At 38.8% G+C, this 23886-nt stretch overlaps 1 protein-coding gene across 1 annotated transcript; it reads right to left on the reverse strand.

Annotated features, from left to right (window-relative positions):
• Positions 1-1216: 1216 nt before the first annotated feature.
• PANK4 (pantothenate kinase 4) lies at positions 1217-23511 on the reverse strand. The gene is made up of 19 exons (XM_009320560.1): positions 23481-23511; positions 22785-22867; positions 21725-21933; positions 19331-19514; positions 18679-18771; positions 17014-17167; positions 15869-16050; positions 14271-14352; positions 13011-13111; positions 10931-11086; positions 9833-9945; positions 9139-9226; positions 7065-7216; positions 5543-5598; positions 4905-4954; positions 3402-3509; positions 2893-2993; positions 2317-2385; positions 1217-1748 (listed from the first exon to the last, which is right to left on the reverse strand). Exons 1-19 carry the CDS (start codon positions 23509-23511, stop codon positions 1535-1537), a joined length of 2226 nt encoding a protein of 741 aa, XP_009318835.1. The 3' UTR covers positions 1217-1534.
• Positions 23512-23886: the final 375 nt, after the last annotated feature.

Raw genomic sequence — 23886 nt, forward strand, 5'->3', positions numbered from 1 at the left:
GAAAATTAAAGCTCTCATCCAACTGTTCTCATCAAGAACAGCTGCTTCTTAAACATTTTAGTTATCAGTAGACTGTACTCTTCCCCTCTCCTAAGCAGAAGATGCTGGTCACTGTGAAGGTCATTTCTGAATCAGAAACGACAGTACTGTTGCATAAACCCCAAAAATACAGGACTTCATTGCATTCTCTGCAGTGGCCTAAAACCCGAGAAGGGGAGACCATGCAATTAAGGAACTACTGAACTTAAGAAATGCAAGACACGGACTTGTCCTTTGTCATCTTCCCATCATAGGACAAGTTTCCCTGTTTAGCTGTCCTAGTTAACCTGATCAAGAATTATTTAGGAAGAAGATTGATAGTTGAAATCCAACAGTACTAGAGCATGAAGCTTGGTAATCAGTCAATTAAAACGAAGTACAAGTTCACCAGGCAAAGGTGAGGCAGGGAGTAATGGCTATTTTGCCTCATTCTCTTGCTCTCAAAGAAGAATCTGAAATTCATGGGGAATGTTCTCAGCTGCATATTAAGTAGTTTTCTAATTAAGCTGTTTTCATTTCAGAGCGGGAATGACTGATGCATGCACATGCTGGTTTGCAAATTCATGGTTAAATCACTCCATTTATGTACTGCACATCTGACAGAGGAAAAAAAAAAGCAAATTCAGTTACTTGGAAATGGCTTTAACTGCACTGCATGAACAAAGAGACTAATTCACATCAGTCCCAGCATTAAATAACGGAAGGCAACAGAAACTAACATGCCTGTGGCAGGAAAATAGCTGGGTGCTCCTGAATAAAGCATTACACGTTCGCTTTGAGGGTAACTTAGTGAGACTCAACTTCCAACTACTGCTAAGTAATTTAGTACAGGCGCAGAATTCCCCTCCCACCCAACGGTTAGCAAGAACAAAGAGTGAAAGCAATAGGAGTTACGAGTTCTTCCAACTGCTGGTAAACTAGTGCTGTTCAGTTATCTGCTACGCGCTCTCAGGTCATGACAGTTCTATTTTAAATACAGCTTAAGCAATGTTTGTTAGGTTAGAAGGTGGATCGGTCCTTCAATCAAATTAACCGCAAAGAGCATGAAACATTTTAGGTAAGCTTAAAAGCTGACATGGAAAACGCAATGTCAGATTCCCTCAGCACTTCAAAAACTATTTGGTATGTATGTGCCATGTCGTTGCTGGCAGAGTAGGCAGATATGTATAAAAAAAGGTTTCATTGACATTTAAATATATTTCTATATGAATGTCTCACAGAACAAAAAAATAAAGTCTTTTCATCACAAATACTGCAGCATTAAAATAAACACTTACCAAAATAAACAATGAGTGATATACATATATATATTTGAGTGTGTATACTATAGAGTGGATCATATTGTTGCTTTTTAAGTCACAAAAGCACAATATAAATACGGAATTTCCTGTGAACTCTTTTCCCTGTTGTAATAAAAATACATTCTTTACAGTTAAAGTAAAACTAGTGCAAGTCCATTCTGCTGCTCCTGTTCACCCAGTTGACCAGATCCACATCATTTACATGGCACTTCATACTTAAAAATGACACTGAAAATTTTCCCTCCGAGACGATCAGCAAGCCAGGAGTTTTTGATAACAGCAAGCTTGAGGCTCTCGCACTTCAGAGCCGCGTAGTAATTCGTGTGGATGGCACGGCCCATGCCTTCAATGATAACCAAGTCTGTCTTCCGCTCCCTGACCAGCACAGCCAAACCTTTATCCAGGCGGCTGAAACGAGAGGTCTGCTTTAGAAACAGTCATCCTTACACACGCTGCAGATGAAAGCCAGGCTGTGCTAAGGGCTTTATCATTTACATAAAACGTGGGTGGAACTACTGATGCCAATAAACAGGAATACTTTAAAGCAAAGAAAATGAGATTGAAACATAGTTTTAAAAGCTTCATTAAATGCATGCAGAATTGGGATTTCCCAGAAAACAGAGGTAAGTTCTGTCTTCAGTAGAGAAACTCATAAAAAATAAATAGGTTAACAACGTGAAATGCTTCTTATAGTCAAGTGGATTTCTTGGCCACAGGCAGGATTTGACATCATAACTAAGCTGCTCGTGAAACCGACAGTGGGTCATTGCTGAACACAGACGCGATAAATAAGATGTCCAACAACTACTGAGGCTTGATCAGTATTACAGGTCTGTAAATCCAGACTAAGCACCTCTTAACGGTTTTGCGGAAGTGATTCGTATCAGGAAAGGTGGCTGAGCTACTCCAGAGCCAAGTCCCTGAACGTCCTGCAGCTGATGGAGACAAGTAACAAATTGGTACTTTGCCAACGTACCTTAGATCTAGACACGGAGAACTCGAACCTGTCTGAACCAACAGCAGCTTCTCTTCCCTCAGTGCAGATCTTTATTCAAAAAAAAAAAAGGACAAAAATGTTAAACGGCCACCTCAACAGGGTCATGCAAGTCTGGTAATAAGCCAGACGACAATGAATATCCAAGTCTTCTTTGCAAAGGCTTCTTTTCCTGCTAGGACTTCACCAAGAAACATAATGTTTCCTTGAGCAAAAGGATTACTTAGTCAGCTCTGTGTCCTCTACCAGGGCTGCTCTATACGTGAAATAGATGTATTTTCCTCTATTCTTTTTAACATAGAAAATTTACGTTTTAGTAGCTCACATGCTTATCAGGGAAGACACAGACAAGAAATATAATTATGGATGTTCAAGAAAGATGTGATCTCTGAATTTTTCACCTTAATGAAAGTAAATGATCTGCCTTAGCTTACTTCCAGGTTGCAGATTTCAGATGCTAATAAACACGGTTAAACATGAACTAAGTATGTAACAAGGAACTTGCTTTGTCCTTCTGTGTACTGTACGATACATAATGAAGACTGGTTATATGCTTACTGAATAACCGGATCCATGGCTGCTATCCGTTCAGTAACAATCAGGGATTCGCTGTAGGTGACATCATTTAGGGCAGGGCCAGAGTTACAAGCCAATATAACCTGAGGTAAAGATGCCGGAAGAGTTCACCAATTAATGCAGTCACGTATGGTGTTAGAGCTGCTTGTTTGTTTAAAATCACCATTGCCTGACATTTTACAAAAGAGGAAGTGCGAAGAGAAAGGCTGGAGGCCCAGTCCTCATCCTCCCTCAGTTAACCGGCTATTTCACGTTGTCTGGCATTACAGACCCCCGTTCAGCAAACTTGGGTCTGGCAGAGGCTCGCTCTGCTTTGCTACCTTTCAGAGTCTACTTAAAGTTAGACTTTGGAGTTCCAGGGATTTGGATTGTTCCTGATTTAGCTGTTAGGAGCCAGTCTGGTAAAGGGTACTGCTGGTAGGTAGTTAACAAACCTTTCACCAATTACCAAAGCTCCATTACAGAGCAAATTCGCAATGAAAACCACTTACCTCTGTCCCTCTAGAAAGGAGCTCTCTGACAAAAGGAAAGACTCCTAAAATTATGTCTATTCCACTGTTATCTGCGAAAATTAAGGCACATTTATGAGGGGGACCCTCCTGTAAGACAAAACCAATGTATTCAGGATTGAGTTCACTTGAATTCATTTCCGTGAATAGTTTCTGTTATTTAGAACTACTCACTTTAAGACTCCACATTTTATGCCCTTAAGCGACTGGCAGCTTTGGTTATCTAGCAGCAGCGTAACTCATCAGAACATCACCTACCCTCGATCTTGGGAGAAATCGGTTTCCCTAACATTGTCTTTGCACAGTGCCGTTAGTTACGTTACTTTGTTTGAGAGAGGTCGTTCAAACGCCAGCAGTAAAACCTACACCTGCCAATTGCAGACCTGCCTAACTCCAGCAGCTCTGAACAGGGCCGTACTTCAGAGGCTTCGGAACAGTGGGTAGCCAGGCCTGTAACCCTACTGTTTGGAGGCCAGGTTATGGCTAGCGTTTTGTTACGCCACGCAGCTGGAGAATACCATTCTCTAAAACAGAAGCAGCAGCATGGGCAGCTGCCTACGTGAACGCGCTGGTTACCAGGGTAAACCTACCTTTGTGGCTGTTTTAAGCTAGCATGCTGTAGGGTGAACAGGATTCCCTTCTGCCAGGAAAGGGCAGGATGGACTGCTGGGGGCAGTGACATCCTAAAATGAAAAGATATTTCCTATTCTCCATTAACCTTTTAATTTGTTCTAAAGCTGACGTTAGGAAACTTAGTTCACGCCAGTTCGTACCAGCAGAAAAATTTTTATAGTGAACAATGGTTAATTCCTAATAAAAAATTGTCAGGACAGTGGTTGAAGTTCCTTAATTATCACTGTTATACAAGATTAGCCAATACTTTTGTTCTAAGATGTAATACGCAATGATTTGTAACAGTTTACTCATACCAAACCTTGGCTATCATTTCCAACGTAGAGATTTACACAAAGGAACAAAAGCTTTTCAATTAACCTTAATTAAATAGTAATAGAGATCACACAGGGCAAAAAAAGCTTTGCTAATTGATAGGTTAATTACTTTCAGCAAGTTCCTAAATTAATGTGGGTTTTAGATTGGTTACTCAGATGGGAGGAACAATCCAAGCATTACATTTGGACCCAAGTTTTCTAAATTACTGGTCTAGTTGTATGGAAACAAGTGCCCTGATAAAGAAGGGACACAATATGGTCACTTTGGAAAAGCTTTGAAAGCAGCTGGGTTCCAAATGCTGCAGTTTCTGAACGAATTCAGCGAAGCACCTTGGTAAGTAATGATGTGTCAGACTAATTCCTTCTATTCCTTTACGGTAAGGCTGCTGAATTACTGGTACTGTGGTATCAGAGTTTATTTTGAGTTGTCTGAACAAGGTTCTGTTAAATCCGTTAAAAAACCAAGATTAATAAGGTGATTTTATGATTAACGTATTTAACTGCTCAACGGTTAGTAACAATCGTGGAGTCGTACCTTCAGTCGCTCTAGCCACTGACTGTAGGAATCTTCTAACCAGGGACGTTCTGTACCACACACAAAATCATGTTAGCATTTCTTTTAGGCAAACAGTGATTCTGTACATTATGAAAAGCAGGAGGTGTCTCTTTACAGATGCTTCAGGACTAAAGCATTTGAGCTCAGGTTTTGAATGTTAAACGTATCAATTCAAAGAGTTCCTGAGCTTTTAATTATGGGAATAGCTCAATTACAGCAGTCTTGAAATGGAATTTTCATAATAAAGCAATGGAATCACGGAAGTTGGCTATCGTAACGACTCATCCTAGGATGGATGGTGTTGTACGTCCCGGGACACTATCTCCTTGGCAGGATTAGAACAGTTATGAAAAACAGCATAGGCAAGATACTCTGAATATCTGTGCAGCTAAGACTTCTGTTCAAGGAGAGAGGTTTTCAGATTTCAATTCCTTTGGAACACAAACAGGAACATTCCAAGAAACTCTGTAGCCTGTATTTCAGCTAACCCTAGCAATTACTAATGATTTCTTGTCATCTGGGCAGCAGAACTGCCACAACAAACATGTTCACACTCTTCTCCACTCTCATATTAACACAATATCCAGTTCCAACCACCACCACCGATCTCCCTGTACCTTGTAGCTTTGACTTGGCTTCTTCAAATCCAAATTGTGGCTCAGATTCCAGAACACTGTATCAGAAGAGAAATAAAGGGTACACAGTTAAGCAACTTCATCTCGCATAAATATAATTCAAACATTTCTTTAGCAGGTGGTCAGCAATTTTATTGCATCGGTTATAATGGGGAGCGTGGACAGGTCCAATGACTGAGAAACAGATACTCAGTGCTTATGTTACAAACAAAAAGCTCAGATGTACATTAAATTAGCGTTCTAATGCTAAAAGAAAAAGGCTTCAGCAATATACAAACGTTTGCAGGCACTAGACTACAGGCAAAAAAGACATCCTTTGGTCTGCAGACCACCATAAAACAGCCATGATCTAAAATATCTGCATGGTAAAACAGTGCTTTACAAAGTCTAATTTGAAGATTGGTCTACAAAGTTTTTTAAAGTTGTACCTGCGTGGGGAAAAAAGGAATTAAAACCTACTGCTATTGGCTATATGTATAGTAAAGCAGCCCCAAACACTCCGGTGGTGATGAGGATTTACGTAATGAGATGGCTAGATTCTAAGCTGTCGGTTAAAATATGACACCACGTGGGGAACACTTGCCAGTCAAGTCTCCTAAAGCTCCTTAAGTCTAGTACTAAGTGACATTTAACTCGGTCTGTGTCTCTTAGTTCCCTCCTTAAAGAGAATGAGAATGAGAGCTACGCTAACACGAGTGGCAAGTAGACTAACTGCTCTAACTGGTGTCAGTTCACGTTTCTGGTTGTGGGCAATGTCAGAAGTAATGCAAGACTAAGAACGCCCACGTAGCCTTGAATCACCTTGTTTTTAATGGACTTTTCTTGGTTTAATCAGAGGGAAAACTCCTCAAAGATGCAGGAAGGGAAAGGAAGTGCTGAATGTCAGCTGTAAAACACTGTCCCTCTCCCATGCTCTTGGATCTATATTATCAGCCCCACAAAAAAAGTTCTAGAATTGAAAAATCAGAAATATTTCAAGGCTGTTGGCATTAATATCCTCAAATGAATTCATGGCTGCTGACAGGATATAAGGAAAAAAGCTCTCCAGATAGTAATAGAAATGTATGTTGATCAAAAATAATTAGTATTTAGTCATCAAAAGAGACCACCCAACTTAACTTAGAGCCCACGGAATATATCCCGTGATATCAGGACAACTGGAGGTTGCAGGGAAATAGCTTATTTTCTGTTCTAGGAGCATGGTACAACAGGTACCCAAAAGCAGTGCTAATAACAATGCTACAAGCAAAGCAGCCAGACCAGAGTATTAAATGCTCTATCACTTAATCCAAACATTCACAGCAACACGTCTGCCAGATTTACAGGGTGGAAATGTAAACTTCCCCGCACCACAACAACGCTTGTAAATAAAGAACCAACATTTGATCAAGGTGAAATACAAACTACAATTAAAGTTAGATGGGTGCACTTTATTTTCTTTAAAAAAAGAACAATTGGATATTCTGTATCTTAAAAGGGTGCTTTTAAAATATTTAACACCTACTCTGAGACTGCCTTTGCTCCCCAGTCAAAGACATTCCCCGCAAGAAGTCCTTTCACCAGAGCAAACTGCCTCTCCTCCCAGCCTAATGAATCCAAAGATTCGATTACGCTTTGAAAACATTTTAAGGCTATGCCATTCTCTTTCTGCTTTACCTGTAAGAAAAACATGAAACATTGGATTTATAGACAAAAATTTCTTACCCATCATTGGTTGTCTCAGTCCCAAGACCACGTTCAAGCATTCTCCTCTACGTTCATGGCCTCTAATGGACCAACAAGTTACTGTTATCAGCATGCTTAGTATCAACAAGAAAAAAGTTTCCTGGGATTCTAATGAAAAGCTTCTTTAGTGCTAGGACATGATCTGTAGCCCAAGAATTACTTTTCGTAACAGGTTAGAGGTGCAATAGATCTCGAGCAGATTGGGGAATGGGAAAGTGGACACACAAAAAAAATGTTAGTAGTAACACGATCCATCAAACCCAGGTAATCACCATGCGAAGGCTTACCACTGGCAGTTTTACAAAAACTGGGGAAGACTTTTTTTGATTTTTGCATCAAGAGTTTCATCATCCCAGATGCTTAGAAGCTCTTGAATTTTTACTCTGCTTCTATCTCCAGCGAGATCAGTGTTACATAGCTAGTTATCTTAAAAAATCTAAAAGTGATACTGGGTTCCATCTCTACATCAGGATCTTTTCTTGGCAATATCTTGTCTGAATTACCAAAAAGCAAACATAAGTAAAAGCCACCTCACTTTGGTGGTGGTATTTTTTACCTCTTTCTTAGAGTGAATGTAACATCTGACCATACAGCTAGGGACAACCTTCTATGTATTTTGCAGAAATATAGCAACAGTCAGAAAAAAGTCTCTAACCAGACACTGGCACTGTTATTATTGGTATGTCCACGCAGACAAGCTGAGAGGATCAGACCTACAGAAAGTTATTTTTGAGAAATACTGACTTCACATGTCCTCTCCCCCAACCACATTATGTTACAGAATGAAACACGAAGAGTAAACAGCTGCACAACAGCAACAAATATTTTTAAGAGCTAGAGGTTACGCATTTGTATACACTTCAACCCAACTCTGCTGAGTATCTCAAGAATTACAAAAGTAATCAAGAATCCTTTACAATCCGAATTGTAGGAAAGCAGCACAGTTTGGTTTAAGGACAGATTGCCTCAGCAAGTAAGGGAATGTGTGAAGGTCTTTTTTTTTCCCCCAGGCCTTTTTTGGACATGACGAGGTGGGGGAGGATGACTATCTACTTATGAACACACACACCCCCCTTCCTTTTCCTTCCTCTGCGGGGGGGTGCCGAGGAAAGAAAAGATAACACGCTTGAAGGTGGTTAAAGGAACACGGAAATGTGAGTTCATAGCACTGGTGACTTTTGCATGGAGCTGCTGAGATTGTTAACTGCTCTACAAGATAACGATGCCAAGTGTCTTTTACAACTGTCTGCAATTTACGTATTTATTGGAAAGTACTTACATAGCTACACATAGCTTTAGATTTGAAAATGGTTTCCACACCATGAAGAGAATTATGAGAATGAGGAGAAAAAAAGAAAAATTCCTGAAGTCTGCCAGACTGTAGTAGTAGCCTCAGTATAAAGAGAAATAAACTGACTGTCCTCAAAATTGAAATTCTCAGGTCACTTGTGAGGTACTCCATCATCAAGAGCGCAGGCTTCCTCAGTTCTGAACTGAAGGGAACACCTCCTCACTGAAGGAGCAAGTTACAATAGTCTCTGATGACAGACACCATGCACTCATCAGGAACAGGACTGATGCCATCAATTTGCTTCTCAGGTGTATCAGACAACTGAAGCTGGTCGTATTTTTGGTTAGCATTATCCTCACCATGAGCACGTTAGAGGTCAAAGGCTTTATATCCCATTACCCATTGCTGTTTCTCCTCAGTGACAACCACCAACTGGTTAGAACTGCTGCAAGGCAGCCAGTTACTAACCTCTCCCCTATAAGCCATTACTTAAAGTTTCAGAGTACGGAAGAAGTGTCTTGAACTTACATGTTGTCCACCCTGTAAAGAAAAAACAACTTACCTTTGAATAGGGATCCGGAAAATTGAACTCGTTTAAACAGTGTTCCCTTGTATCCAAAAGACTTCTAACTGTTAAGGTACCATATGCACTTTAAAAAGGGAGAAGGGGGGGGAAAAAAGAGATAGAATCATAGAATCGTTTAGGTTGGAAAAGACCTTTAAGATCATCAAGTCCAACCGTTATCCTAGCACTGCCAAGTCCACTACAAGATCAACTACTTCAAACAGAAAAAAGTTATTTTCTCCTCTGTTTCCTCCATAAGTCATAGCACGTCACACAAGCACTTAAGCTAAAAGTCTTTACATGCCACGTGCTAAACGCCGTCTCTAAGTGGTAAATCTACTATACAGTTTCTTTAAATACAGAGAGGGAAAATGTTCAGAGCAAAGCTAGATACTTGAATTAACATGCTACCATTTGTAATAACCATGTAACAATTTTTAATAATAAACTTTCTGCCAAGAAAAATTTTTCCGTTAAATTCCAATATATGAGATCCAAAAGTTCTGTGCAGAGGACCTGACGTTTGGCACATCGACGTGCTATAGCCTTCAGCCTACTTAGCTTTCAGTTTGCTCTGCTTCATAACCTAATTAGCTTTTATTTAGCTTTTAGGTAGTTTTTAGTTAGCTTTTAATTTGCTCTGCTCAACAGAAGCAGCAAGTGATGAAAAAGGGAAAATAAAGACACTTACAAAGGCTGCTGCCTGAGTGTCTGGAGCTTATTCCAGTATTTCTGTCGGAACTTTTCAGCTCTCTCCAGTGCATCAATAGAGTCTGGTTGACTGGCTGCAGCACGCTTTGCCACCTGGTAGAGAAATGAGGCAAGACTGAAGTTACCAAATGAATCCTTCCTCCATGTAACTGATCTGAAGTTCAGTCTGAAAAATAACCCCTCCATCTGCTATACTTGTTCCATGCCTGCATACTATCTAGTCCCTCCCACACGGTATCTTCCAGCTTTCCTTTACTCCAATCACCAAAGAGTAATTTTAAATACCTCCTTTCTTCCTGAAAGTTTTAAAGTTTATTTTCAAGACTGTACTTTCAGAAATTAAACACAAGTTCTAACTACTTATAGGAGGGGACAAAATAACAAACGTGCGCACACACACAAAAGGAGAAACAGGCAGAAATTTAACAGTCCACATCAACCCCTTGTGTTCTTTTTCTCTTTACCACAGTAAGGTCAAGTCAATGTGTGGCCCCTGTGTTTTTCCCAGCCCTTTTCCTCCTGACACACACATGAAGTTTCTGATTCAGATTTGCTTACTAAGTATACATAGCTCTTAAGTACTAGCACGCACTGACTGAATCGGTTTCACAGTGCAGAAAAAATAACTCTTGTCTGATTAAATCATGCTCTTCGAATGCAGAAGTGGCTGTAAGTCAGTGGGACTGCTCCCAAGAGTAAGAACAATGCAAGTATCTTTGGCCTTCGCCTTTCTGGCCTTTGATTGTATAACCATCCTGCTTGCCAGCTCTGTATAAAGAGGAGGTAAGTGCCATTTAAGAGAGAAGATGCTTTGAAAACACCTTAAAAACAAAACAAAAAAAAAGAAACAAAATACCACAAGAGAAGAACACTTCTGCCTTCGAAGGTATCAAGCGCTTCCTTAGGAGACTGGGACAAAGTCAAATCCCTCTGTTAGCAGGGGAAAGAGGAACTGTACTTACACACAATAGGTTTGACACAGCAGATATATTTTGCAGGGTAAACACGTTGGTCCACAGACGATTTATTTGCTAAATATTTGCATCATTCATACATATGACTGTTTTGTGACATTTACCCCATCCAGTGCCTCCTCAAAGCAGGTGAGCCAGTATTTTCTGGCCATGGCATCATCTGTGAGGTCAACAGTGTCTGGAATATAGGTTGATGGGTCTTTCAGCAGTGGCAGGTTAACAAGCGGTCTCTCCAACCTATCCATTTCAAGCATGTCAAACTAGGTGAAAAATGAAAGCGGTTTATTAGAACTTACTCAGAAATTGATTCATAACAAATTAAACTAGTACAAGGGCTACAGAAGTCCATCCACAGTTAAGACTGACAAATCTGCCGACAGCTCTAATAGAGTACATGCCATCATAAATAATCCACTCTCCTGCATGGATTATGCCCACCCTATAGATAGAGATTATCAAGTTTCATGCTGAAAACTTACTATAGGTCCTCTATTTTATTATTTTCCTTCCCTTCCTCCCCAGTACCATCAAATCTGCTGGGCTATCAGGTTCAAAGACAAGAGCACGAAGAGCTGAGCACAGGCTTATTTGTAAAGGAAGGTTGCTATGCTGCTTTACAGCTTCCTTTTACAATCCTGATCGAGTCTCCAAAACTTTTCCTTGCACCTTGTGAAAACAACGCTTGGGACCAAATTTCTAAGGATAGAGATTAAATTCATGTGAAATATGTATAGTTACGCAGCTCTGTACATAAAGCGTGCCTTATTTCTTGCGTCTAAAAAAACCTGTGCACATACATCTTTTTTTTATACAACTATCTAATCGCATTGCATCTGTGAACACTGCATGGCCTAGAAATGTTCAGACTAAGTGAAGATTAAGCCCACAATGTAGTAAGACTTTGTGTACATAAACCAAAGTGGTTGCTAGAGAAAGATTGTCTTCAGTATTAAGTTCCCTGCTGAAAAGTGGACATTTCTGAACTATGATTGCTGCAAGGAGATTTCACTTTATGTTAACAAAGTGACTGCCAAGCAATAGAAGAATTCAAAATGGAGAAACTGTGGACAGTACATTACAGCTGGTTTGAGACTCCTGTACCACTGCCAGCATGAAAAAAAAAAATCTTTTCACAGATTAAAGGGTTGACAAACAACAGGCGATCATTACATCTGCATAAATACTTTTTAAAATCTGTCATATATTTTATGGTTAAGAAGGATCATGTTATTTTTTTTTTTTTTGGTCATACTTGTAATCCACAATTTCATTACAATAATTTCAGTCATGGCAGAGCTTAAAATTAGATATATTTTTTATATATAGGCACAACCCACAAATCCATCATCTGCAGCTCATACTGGACTTATATTAAGGCTTGGTCTGGGAAACCAGTCTAGTAAGAGTTCTGCACCTCATCTTCAAGCGTAAAAAGGTCTAGCAACCACCAGGAAACAACTAACCAAAGCCAACACCTGCTCCTCCCCCCACACACCCTATAGCAAGTAAGGAAACTAATTCCTGAAAACTGGGAGGAGATAAATCAAAGATGGAGGAAATTTAAAAAAAAATGACATGAAAAACACTGACATGCGAACCGGTAAAAGACAGCAAAACACAATGAGCTCCACTATTCTAGCTTCTTTTCAAAAGCACTTCAGTAGATGCAATATTAGAATATTTTAAGAACCTTAATGTATTTTCTGATTGCTTACTGTATGCCAGTTTCACTGTGAAATCGGAATTACTGTATTGTCAGTGTATTTAAAAGATGACTGGGCTCATGCTCTTCTGTCCAATTATATATTTCTCTTCTCATAGGAAGTAAATAAACGCTGCTTAAAGACAGTGGAACATCAGATTCAAAATTCTGACGCACAGTATTTCAACTGTAGCAAAATCCAGCTACTTCAGAGAAAGGGTAAGAGATAAATGTTCCCCCCCCGCTTTGGTGAAGGAGACTAAGACAAAGTAGCAGCCACAATCTGTTTTTATGAGACATTACACCAAACCATCACACACGACAAGACACCATCACACACGACACAAGACACCATATTAGTCACTTCTTTTGATAAGCAGGAGTCCCAGGGGCAAGAAGCAACTAGCTTGAGAATAATTATCTATTTTCAGATCACCATTACTAAGAGAAGGTACTTAGTTCTAGAAAAGACAACCACATACTGTACCACTCCTTGTTCTCTGCATAGGGTAAACATCAGGTGATGTGCTCATAAGACCAGAACTCCCAGCATAATTCTCTCCCCAGCTATACTGATTTGGATCTAGAAGAGAGAAAGACAGAGACACACATAATCTGAAAATAAAACTGAAAATACTCCCATGAGCGAGTCTAGAGTTAGCATCCCTTCAGAGAAGCTGCTTCACTACAAAAGCCATCTTCCCTCATCTTTATAAGTAAACATAATTTTTCCCTCTAACCCCCAAAAGAAATGTTTCAGCCACTCAGTGAATTACCTAGCTCTAAAGAGCTTCAACCTGAATGAGACATAAGACAATTAAAGTTCTAAAATCATTCTTTTTCTAACCCCCTTTCCTTGTCATTAAGGGCTATAACCAGCGTGCCATCAAAGCACTATCACTGATCATAGAGATAATTGATTTCTAAATCTAGATCCATTATTAACAACATATAATTACAAAACTCTCAAAGCACAATGTAAGTTTCATATAAACACTAAAGTTACTTCTAGAATTTTTTTTTTTGTTTGAGAAAAAGTTTAATCAAGTTCAGATGTACAGTACATGCTGCAGAAGCAACGTCTTTAATTCCTCAGTAGCTGGTTCCTTGCCCTTATCTATAAAATGGGTATGAAAAGAATTCCACATCCATTATTCTGAGGTATACTTGATATTTACTAAAACTACGTACCATTAACAACCTTACTATCTGTTCCACTATAACGAATATACTAAATGGCTTGCTAGTACATCAACAAGAAAAAAAGAAAATAAAAATGGCAGAATTCAGCCAAAGCACCCTATACCCAAAGAATGCTGGACAGAAGTGTCTCATCCTTCATAAATGTCTGTGAGGCTTTTCACTGTCAAATGAACACAGTTTTGAGATGCTGGTTGTCTTCAGTACATTAACTGAATTCAGAAGCTGGCCTCTTAAAGAGGGGGAAAGTTCTCAGGAACCACATTTCCCCAGTTTGATTTAGTTATAACTGCTCTTTGCAGAAATGCAGAAACAAGAAGAGCCAAATCCTGCTGGCTTCTAAAAGATGAGCAGGAAAAACAGTGAGAAATTAAGATGTCCCTGCCAGAATATATAAAATCAAAGCCCAGCATCTGTGTTTATTAGTGCCAAATGTATTTAATTTAGGCAACGACTTACATGCAGCCTCTTAAGAGAAACTTGGACATTACACTGACATTTCAGAACACAGCATATACAGAACATAGCAGTGCTGTACTTACTGTCTTGTTCAGCTCCTTTTAAAAATGCCCCAATGGCTCCCAGGTAGCCTTCATGTCTCAGGAACAATGCCTGAACCTCTCCCTGCCACAATATGAAACATTGCAATTGGATGGTCCCTGATGGCTAATATGTACTTCTTTGTCACTAGTTTTACACTTAAATTTAATAGAAACAACTAGAAGATGGTAATATTCATTTGTGTTACATTCTAACACATTCAGTAACTTTAACGGTGCTTCTGAAACAGCTTCAGGAGGAACTGCTTACATATATCATTCCACAATCATTAAACAGCCAGGGAAAAAAAATACATGCAGAAGTGGTGCGTATTCTAAGCCTGCACAACCACAGAAGCAGAGGGAAGCCAGTGCCTTCACTAGAAAAGACCACTGCACCATTGCACGAATATTCAACTCCTCTTGCTTGAACAGGCAGAAATGCAAGGTCACCTGATTCCTAGGTCATCAACGTAAGTGTGTGCCACTGTGCATCCAACCCATTCAAGACATTGCTCATTATTTCATTACACTGCTATTTACCATTCAACAACATACAGACACTCTGTATATTCTCCATAGGCAAGCATTTCCCCCATCAAATGAATTAGTTTAATTGTTAATATAATACACAAATGCTAGGGAGAATAAGAACACCCTCCAACCAAGCAGCAGGGTCCCTTAGCTTTCCTAGGCAAGGAAAGCCTTCTCTAAAGGAACATCAGCTACGTCTGCAGCAGCGACTGTAAGAAAAGTTAACACTGAGGTAAGCTATAGTAAAAGATCAGCTACAATTCACAGCGAGGTTTGAATTTGAATCACTCATAAAGCTATTCTTACAAGAATCTAAAGCTGTAGTTTTGCAATAGTTTTCTTGAAACCCAACAAAGTTTTACAGAAAGGGACTGCAATGGTAATAAAGGGGAAAAAAAAAAGCAGCATACAGGAGTCCCTTGCCTGAAGCACTGAGATGAGAAAAAAACCCCATTGTGTCATTTATTCTATAAAATTGCAAAAGTGCAGGAACTAATCTATCTGCAACAACCATTAAGTGAGCTTTTGGACTTGACCATTTTTCTAGTGAAAAATCTTCAGTATTTTCCACGGCTTCAAAACCTGCAAAGAACTACAGCTTGGTTGTTTTTTTGGGTGGGGTTTTTTTTTTTTTGAACAAACAAACAACAAAAAACCCCACTGATACTAATTGCTAACTATCTCAGCAGAACAATCCCACATTGCATAGCCTAGGGGATGAAAAGAAATAGATGCAAGTCAGCAAGAGGAATTGAATAACAATGGTAGCTATCTAAGAAAATAGTGAAAACCCATTACTTGGCAGCTACAAGACAGGCTGTCAATCAAAAAATAGTAATAAAGAGAGAGAGGGAGGGAGGGAGAAAGAGAGCCAGACAGAACTCCCAGGCAATTCACATTTATTCTACCCCTCCCACAATAGATCTTTATAGCCCTGCCTTACCTACCTACCCAGCAGCCCTCTAAGCTTACTTCATGTGCAAATTCATTTATTAAAGTCTCCCAACAACCTAGAAAGATAACTAAACACGTGACTTTGCTATTAGGAAAATCTCTGTTTTCATTACCTTGGAGAAGAAGTTGATACTGTAGGTTATTGTGCGCATGGTAACAGGGTGACCCCGAATAAAGAATCCTCCAAAATATATTTTATCTAAGTTATGGAGTTTGGCATAGAGGCAGGCGAGTTGACCAATGTCATTGCTGATCATATGCAGTAAACTTTTTGCCATATCTTCTTTGGAAAATTCTTAAAGGAAAGAAATAGTAAACCAAGTTAAACACAGCTGAAGAGTGCTCAAATGGACTGTACTTTTCTAACAGATAGCCTACAGCTGGAGAAAAAAAGAGAAAAAAAAAGGAGTTTGACCAGTCTCTTTATGTGTGTAGAAGAAAGGTGTTCCCCCCCACCAAAAATATTTTATTAAAGAAGTACTTCAAACAAGAAGGAGTGTGTATTTGACTGAAAAAAACACTAAGCCTCTGTGAAATATTGCTTGAAAGAAACCTGCTTGAAAGGCCAACAGCAAATGGCAAGAACTCCATTTCTCCTCTCTAGGAACCACGGATGATGGTTCATCCATCCATCTTGACCTGAGATGCACTGCAAGCATTTTATTGTAATACTGCAAATAAAATTGCAAATTATAGTAAATCACTGCCATAGTTCCTTTTCTGGACCAAGCAAGCCACATATATTTCCCACATGAATGAATTAACGTTGGGCTAACTAGACAGCTATTTTTGTCGTTTGCCTAAGCTTATGCAATTCCAAACTGAAAATTCAAATGCCTGCTTGTAAGGCAGTACTATATAATATTTTTAATCAATAAAATATTGGGCAGGCAAAACACATGTAGGCAAGATCATGAAAAGGACTGGTGGTTATTTTCCAGCTCTACTTGTTAGATCATTATAAACATCAGATTCCCAAGGGCCAGAGGAGATGGTTGCACCACTTCTCATTAGTTTCAAACAACTCCACATAACTGGAGCAACTCAAGCAGTGCTCCATGTCCCCTCTCAGCCCAGCATGCATAACACAGGGAAACGGACAAGACAAGATATGTTTATGCTGATGAAGCTGGCAACTATTCTTCCATCCATTTAAGCGTTCACAGGAAGCTGGCACAAGCAGCAAATCCGTGCTGACAGGCAATATAAAGTATTAACTGTATAGCAAATCTTGGGTAGATCTTTTATATACCAATACCTTTATCTGCTGTAGTAGATTTCCCGAAGCTGCTAGCTATCAGATTTCCACTTAGCCCCAGGGTCTGGTAGGCGCCTCCATACACATCTTTCACCAGCATGTCTACATTTGTGTGCTGTCCCTTTGAAGCGAGTTGCAGCAATTCATCAAACTTCTGAGGATGAGAAGCAGAGTTACCCTAGCTTCCCTGCACAGCCAGAGAACCTTGCCCATAAACCCAGAGTTCTGCAGCATCTTTACTGACCAAAACCGGGGGTTTGGCTTGTGTTAGAATCAACCCTGCCAGCAAAAGATACATTATTTCTAATTACAAGGACTTATCCAGAGTCCGTATCTTATCAGACAGACTGATCTTAAGTGGAGCTCCTTTAATGATGAAAAGCGTAACTGTCCTCCAGTTATCAGCAGTTACCTGCAAATAATTTGCTGAATTTCCCCTGAAAACTAGAGATGGATCAGCACATATAAAATAGTCAGAAGCCTCATAGCATCTCTTATCTTGGAATGAAGTCAGAAACACAGTAACTAAGAGCAAAGAGAATTATGTCTTCTTCAGGCATAAGAAAAAAAATATTTAAAAACCAAAAGACTAAGTCTGCCTTCACTGCTGCAGAAATGCATTAATGTCCCTGAAATTAAACTTGCACGCAATCTGCATTATACCAATACTTAATTTATAAGTGTGTTAACCCTAATTTCTTCTTCTACAAAATCAGAGAGAATTAAAAGCAGACATTGTCATGTTCTAAGATTTCTTTTTTAAAAGCATCAAACAAAATATTGCAAGTATGGGTCTTCCCTTTGACATTTTCTTATTTGGTGCATATGTAACTCTAGCTTTTTCTATACCACTGACATTTAGGGACACCTATTTAAGCCACATGGATCTTTGAGACAGGAAAAAACAGCATGATTTAAGAGCTGAGTTAGGCAGAGCAATACTAAATCAGGCCTTATTCTGGCAGATTACCAACCTGAGATTTAAGTGACGAACCCCTGAAACCGTAATGTGTAACAAAGAGAGATAGAATTCCTCCTCTCTACTCCCAGACATTTTGCAGTAATTGGGTGCTCTCTGCTTTGCTTCTGCAGATAATATTGCAGGAACTAGGCAGGCATTTCATGTTGACAAAGAGAACAGAAAATTAACAGGCCACATTGAGGAGGCTATTCTCTGCATTACAGACATTATTTGTCCTTGTTGACAAACTCCTTGAGTCCCAAGTACAATTACTATTTTGCCACCGATGAGCATCTTATAATTTTTGTCCTCATATTCTACCAGTATCTTTGCATTTAAAGCTTCATTTTATGCATCAGAAGCATCGAAAATATGAACATAAATCAAGGACTCAGCCTTGTTATCTAACAGTCTAGGACCACAAGCACCTAACGGAGAGTATTAAAATTGTCCTGAGCATTGCAGAACTGCCTGTTCTGTTTCTGCACAAGGTCAGCAATTCTTTGAATAAAAGGTAAACCGCCCCAAGAGACAGACATGATTTTTCATCTTCTAGTACACTAATGCTGGACTTCTGTTTCCCATACAAACATTACTTAAAACAATTATTTCTCCCCATTCAAAGAGTTTGGCATTCCAACATTTCAAGCTTCCTCTTAGCATCTCATTTAATCTCACACCTCTTAAAACTGACACTTCAATACCTTTGTTTTTGTGAGCAGTGCTCCAAGACCCCAGAAGGTTCCACCTCCAATTGAGCTCCCTCCAATCCACTCAAATTTGTCTTCTGTTTCTACCTGTCAATAAAACAAGGCAGATTTGTCTAGAAAGTCCTACTGTAACTATAAACACACAGTTAGATATGAGAGCGTGTGGGTTTCTTTGAACAGTGGAATTAGTGTAGGCGGAACTATTTAATTGTGTAAATATCAGGTGAGAAGTTCTCCAGAGCTACATGTTCCACATACTTATACTACAAGCAGCTTCTGAAATCTTTGTATTTAATACTTGGTCAATAATCCTAAATATAGACATTAAATTTGGTCCCCTTGACAGTGTACCCAAACAAACAAACAAAATATTAAAAATCACTCTGATCTGACAGCCTATGTCCTCGTCAGTTACTATAACAACTTCTCTGAACAGCGAATTAAATGTGATTAAAAAGAAACTATGGTAGTGAACGGAAAAGCATTCATAACTCCATAAGAAATGGAAATTAAAAAAAAAAAATATCACTATTTTCTTTCTAAACTTGGTATTACCCAAGAAGAAACAACTACAGGTCTAAACCAGTAAGACGTTTCAGATCACCTTTATCAAATTCTACAGTAAAACGTTTTAGCAACCACTCACCTTCACTATAGAAACCCCAGAGCCAATATTCACCAGTAAATACGGGAAAATATTCGGGTGGTTCGTCTGAAATCGGAATTCTGTATCTGAATCCTTCTGGTATGCAAACACTTCATGGGGTATGTTCCTTAGCACGAAGTTGCATCCTTTAATTAGGCAGGTCATTACATCTTCTTTATCTACTCTGAGGGGAAGGGGGAAGGAAAAAACCCCTTACATAAATTTCATAGTCCTATTGATAAGCAAGTATGTTTTTAGAACAGTAGTTTTACAAACAGGGGATAGTAACCCACATCACATGGCAAAAGTCCAGATCTCTTAAAACATGAAACCTACATCTGCATATGTTCTGATGCTCATCTTCCATGCCAGAACACACCGTCTGAAGTTAGACTGTAGTTACACAGTAACTTCAATCTTACATTAATCGTGCTGTCATTAAAAATAATCCTGCTCCCCCGTTTGCTTGTTTACACTGCCTCCTTAGTGCCCTAGTGCTAGCACAAGTATATGTGCACTCGTGTAATAAAGTAGGTCAGGAAACTTATCTGGAAATCAGCTTAACAAAACTATTTACTAACAGGGAATAATTTTCTATTGCTCTTACCTTTCCTTCCCAATCAAGGAAAAAAGGTCCCCCTCAACATTTCAGCACTTGTTTATGACAGATTAAAGTGACTGCAAGGAGCCTACTACTGGGATTACCAAACACAGGAGAAAAAGACTTCTCACAAGAATAATAGGATCACAACAGTATATATCCTGAGTATGGAGTCTAGGAACATGATACATAATATAGATATGATGAATGATGTAGTTAAGTCAGCTAACGCTTACTGACTTCTGTGAACTTCTGTATCTTATGTATTGTTACTGATTTATGGTAAATTTCTTAAATGAAATATGCTAAGTTTCTTACCTGAAATATAGTAAGCCCTGTTGAAAACACATAAACAAAGCACAAATATACATCTCATTAATACAGAATGCTTTATGTTTGTCAGGATGGAGAAGGTGCTGCTTTCTGGGCCTGTGGACCAATTAAGTATGTCATTACCAAATAAAAAACAAAGAAACAAAAACCAGGTGCACCACATGAGAAAAGGGGGGAATTGCCTCTTTGTCTTGATTAATTGATACTTAGTAACAGCCAATAAGGTACTGATGTAGGCTGGTTTGAAAAACAGTTAAAAGAATCCTACCTATCAGAAGAAGAAAGTTATTTGAAAAAGTAGTATAAAAGAAGATGAACACAGTACCTCAGGAACTGAAGCATGTGCTATGTGGAGTTACAGCATGAGGGATGCCTTGATGTTCTCCCTAGTAACATCAGGTAATGTTTTACATTGGTGTAAATTAATGATATTTTTATCTATACTTACAGCAGCTTTTTAGCATGTGGCATTTGATAAAGATGTTTTAGCAGTAAATTTATGAGGGTGTAAATTCATGAGACTGTCCTTTAGTCTCCTGCAAGCCTTTGCTTCTGCATGAAGTTTAGAATGTAGTAGTGAATGGAAATTCAATTGTGAACTGGCAATTCAATTTAGGTAAGAGCTATGCAGTAAGTTACTGTATCATATTAATTACTCATTTCTGAGCATGCACAGAAAAATGTTAGAAGCTTTTAGAACCATAACTTGAAAACCTAGGCAACTACAGAAATTAGATACATCTAGGAAAAAAGAGTTTGCCAACAATATTTTGGCTTTTAATAATAGAAGTTGTCTTGTGGATTTCTTCCTTAGACTTTAAGTAGAAAGACTGACACACTTAAATGTACCTCATCACAGTAACTGATCAAAGATTCTCAATTAAGATTCTTGTTAATAATGAATTTACTAACTACTTACTACTTTATTTCAAATATTACTTCATTTTATATACTGCTGTAGGTTTTGTGTATTTGGATCTCTACTCCAGTAGAGTTCAACAGTATGTCCAAAGCATGCTACTGATAGCTAGGATACCATCACTGAAATGCTGCTAGCTGTGAGGTGAAAAGTAAAAACTATTACTATAATCCTGATAGAGACTAACTTAAATTAAAAATAGAGTAGGTGCAAGTTAGATCCTTTACAGAAAAAAGCTGTTATAATACCCTGCTTTCCTCTTTTTACTGTGTCTCTCCTGAACCCCGTGTTCCTGTCTGTTGGCCCTATTCCAGCACCTCTACCGTGTCAGTTAATGATACAGTTATCTCCTTGCAGCTTATGTTCACTAACAAGTCCATTCAGCCTGGCCTGAGCAAGACGCAGCCACACATTCTACTGCTTCACTCTTGTGGTGTAGATGGCTTTTGAGGGGAGATGGGCAAAGTGGAAAGTTAGCCTACTAAAATCTCTTCAAAGAAGCAATACACTCCTACAACTAAGTTTAAACAGTTCCACTTACTTCAACCCCAATTTCTTCTCAATAAGATCTTTGAATTTATAGGCACCACCACCTGTAGCTTTGATGACTTTTGTCTCTGTATTGACAAGATGGTCTTTGATGAAATCTAGGCAGGTTTCAATATAAGTGTTTTCAAATTTAATGAAGTGAAGTCGAGCTGTAATCTCTTCCTGAACCGATATTTCATACAAAGGTTCATTTTCTATGTCCTTTAAAAGAGAAAAGAATTTCTTATAGGTCATTCAAAATCCTTCCTTGAGAAACAAGGTTATACACTAAACTACTGAACATCAATACCTGTGCTTCCTTTGCCTTGAAACTGTGTTAATGCTGTTAAAAACATAACATCCTAAGCTACTTTCAAAGAAGAATATAGTTTCAACAGACCTTAATAGTCCTTAAGCTGAGAATATAATCAGTTCTCCTATGCATTAGACATGCATGAAATATCTCTGTATGAGAAAAGTTATGTTTACATGGGAGTATGTTTTTACAAAAGCAACATACTTATCTGTCTAGAAAATAACTATTTCAAATGCTAACGGGTGATTCAAGCACTTTCAAGAAGGCAAGGAATATAATTGAGTTTGCCTTTGTATGGGCTGCACAACTCTGAAGCCCTGCAGTCTTTCAGTAAAGAGAACATGTATGATGTATCATCATGTGAATTTAGATCTACAGCTATGCTAAGCTTGCAAAGCAAAAGTAATTGCCAAACCCATGCTAACGGCCCTTTTACCCTGGAATATAGCGAAGGGTTATTAACGGGAGCCACACGGCTCATCTGAGCTGCAGTACAAATGCTTAGGGATGGCTGTAAGTGTCAGTACATACTAGAATGTGTGTTTAAAATAAATGTTTCAGCTGTGACAACTTACCTCAGAGTAACAGACATTACAGAAGGTAATACTTAAACTATAAGAGTTCTAGATAAAGTTTTGTATAAAACAAGTTACTAGATGGGTTTCAGATGAAATTTCTATTCTACTATGAGAAGCCAGTCCAGTACTTCGCTCTTACAAGTCAATTGCATGCAACTGATTAATGATACAATTCTTACCTTTCCAGAATGATCAAAGGATCTCACTCTTGCCACTTTGTGCTGCACAGTTGAATAATAAGCCAACTTGGTTAATGAACCACCTGTTAATAAAAAGATGACAAGTATGATTAATGCCTCACTTTAGAGCAAACAATATAACTTGTGTTTATGTATGCTTTACCTGTGAGTTCTTGGTTTTTAAGATCTCCTCAGCTAAAGCCAGATATAATTAAGCTACATGCATAATGCAATGAGCCAAAGAACCCTCGTCTGGAAACAGATTTGGCATGGTTAACTCCGAATGCACTACTTGTGGGAAAAGCTCCACAAGTTGAGCTTTTCCCCTATGCCCAACCGATGTGGGGCTGACTGAAGATGAGCAGGAATATGTGGAAGTTCTTAATTGGCTAGGCTAGCACATACATCACTGTTATCTTGTTTGAGAACTCTTTATAGAAACCCCCAAATCTGTTGCTTCTAAGAGGATTTTATAAGCAGGTTTGCCACAATTGAGCAATGCATGAAACAAAAAACGTTTCTTCAGGAACACTTAAGTAAATATTCTTGACCTGCTTCCAAGGACAAGCTACAAATTCATAGGTGGTTAGAAGATGACTCCGTGTACTGAATAACTATTTTGCATGATTATGCTTGGCTCTGGGGTAAAGAACACTTAGAATGATGTTCCTCGAGTGTACCAGTTAGCGATATTACCGACATGCAAGTCCAAGCAGACCAGCCCCATCACCCTCTTCTCTTCAGGCCTTGAGTCTGCTTACATCAAGACAATAAAACTTCCACTGCTCATCTTGAAACAGAGCTTAACCACTTGCCCTATCTGTGCTGTCTTTGCATCTGACCTCCAAAAGTGAATTTATGAAGTTAGACTGAGTAACTTCACTAACTCTTTTTCCTTAGGACAAAAGAGTACCTGCTGGTGCTTCTGATACCTCTGGTATCTTCATCAAGTAGATATTTGAGCCTGAAAGTGGGAGGCTGTCAAAGCCTGCTTATTTTTGTTAAAATAGGCTTTTAATTTCTCTTCCCTTCAGAAAGAAAAATGCCTCTTCAACTACTCCTGAGTATCAGAATCTAATTAAGGTATCAGTCTGCTTCATAA

This window comes from Pygoscelis adeliae, unplaced genomic scaffold, assembly GCF_000699105.1.
Source record: "Pygoscelis adeliae isolate BGI_AS28 unplaced genomic scaffold, ASM69910v1 Scaffold213, whole genome shotgun sequence".
Lineage (NCBI taxonomy): Eukaryota > Metazoa > Chordata > Aves > Sphenisciformes > Spheniscidae > Pygoscelis > Pygoscelis adeliae.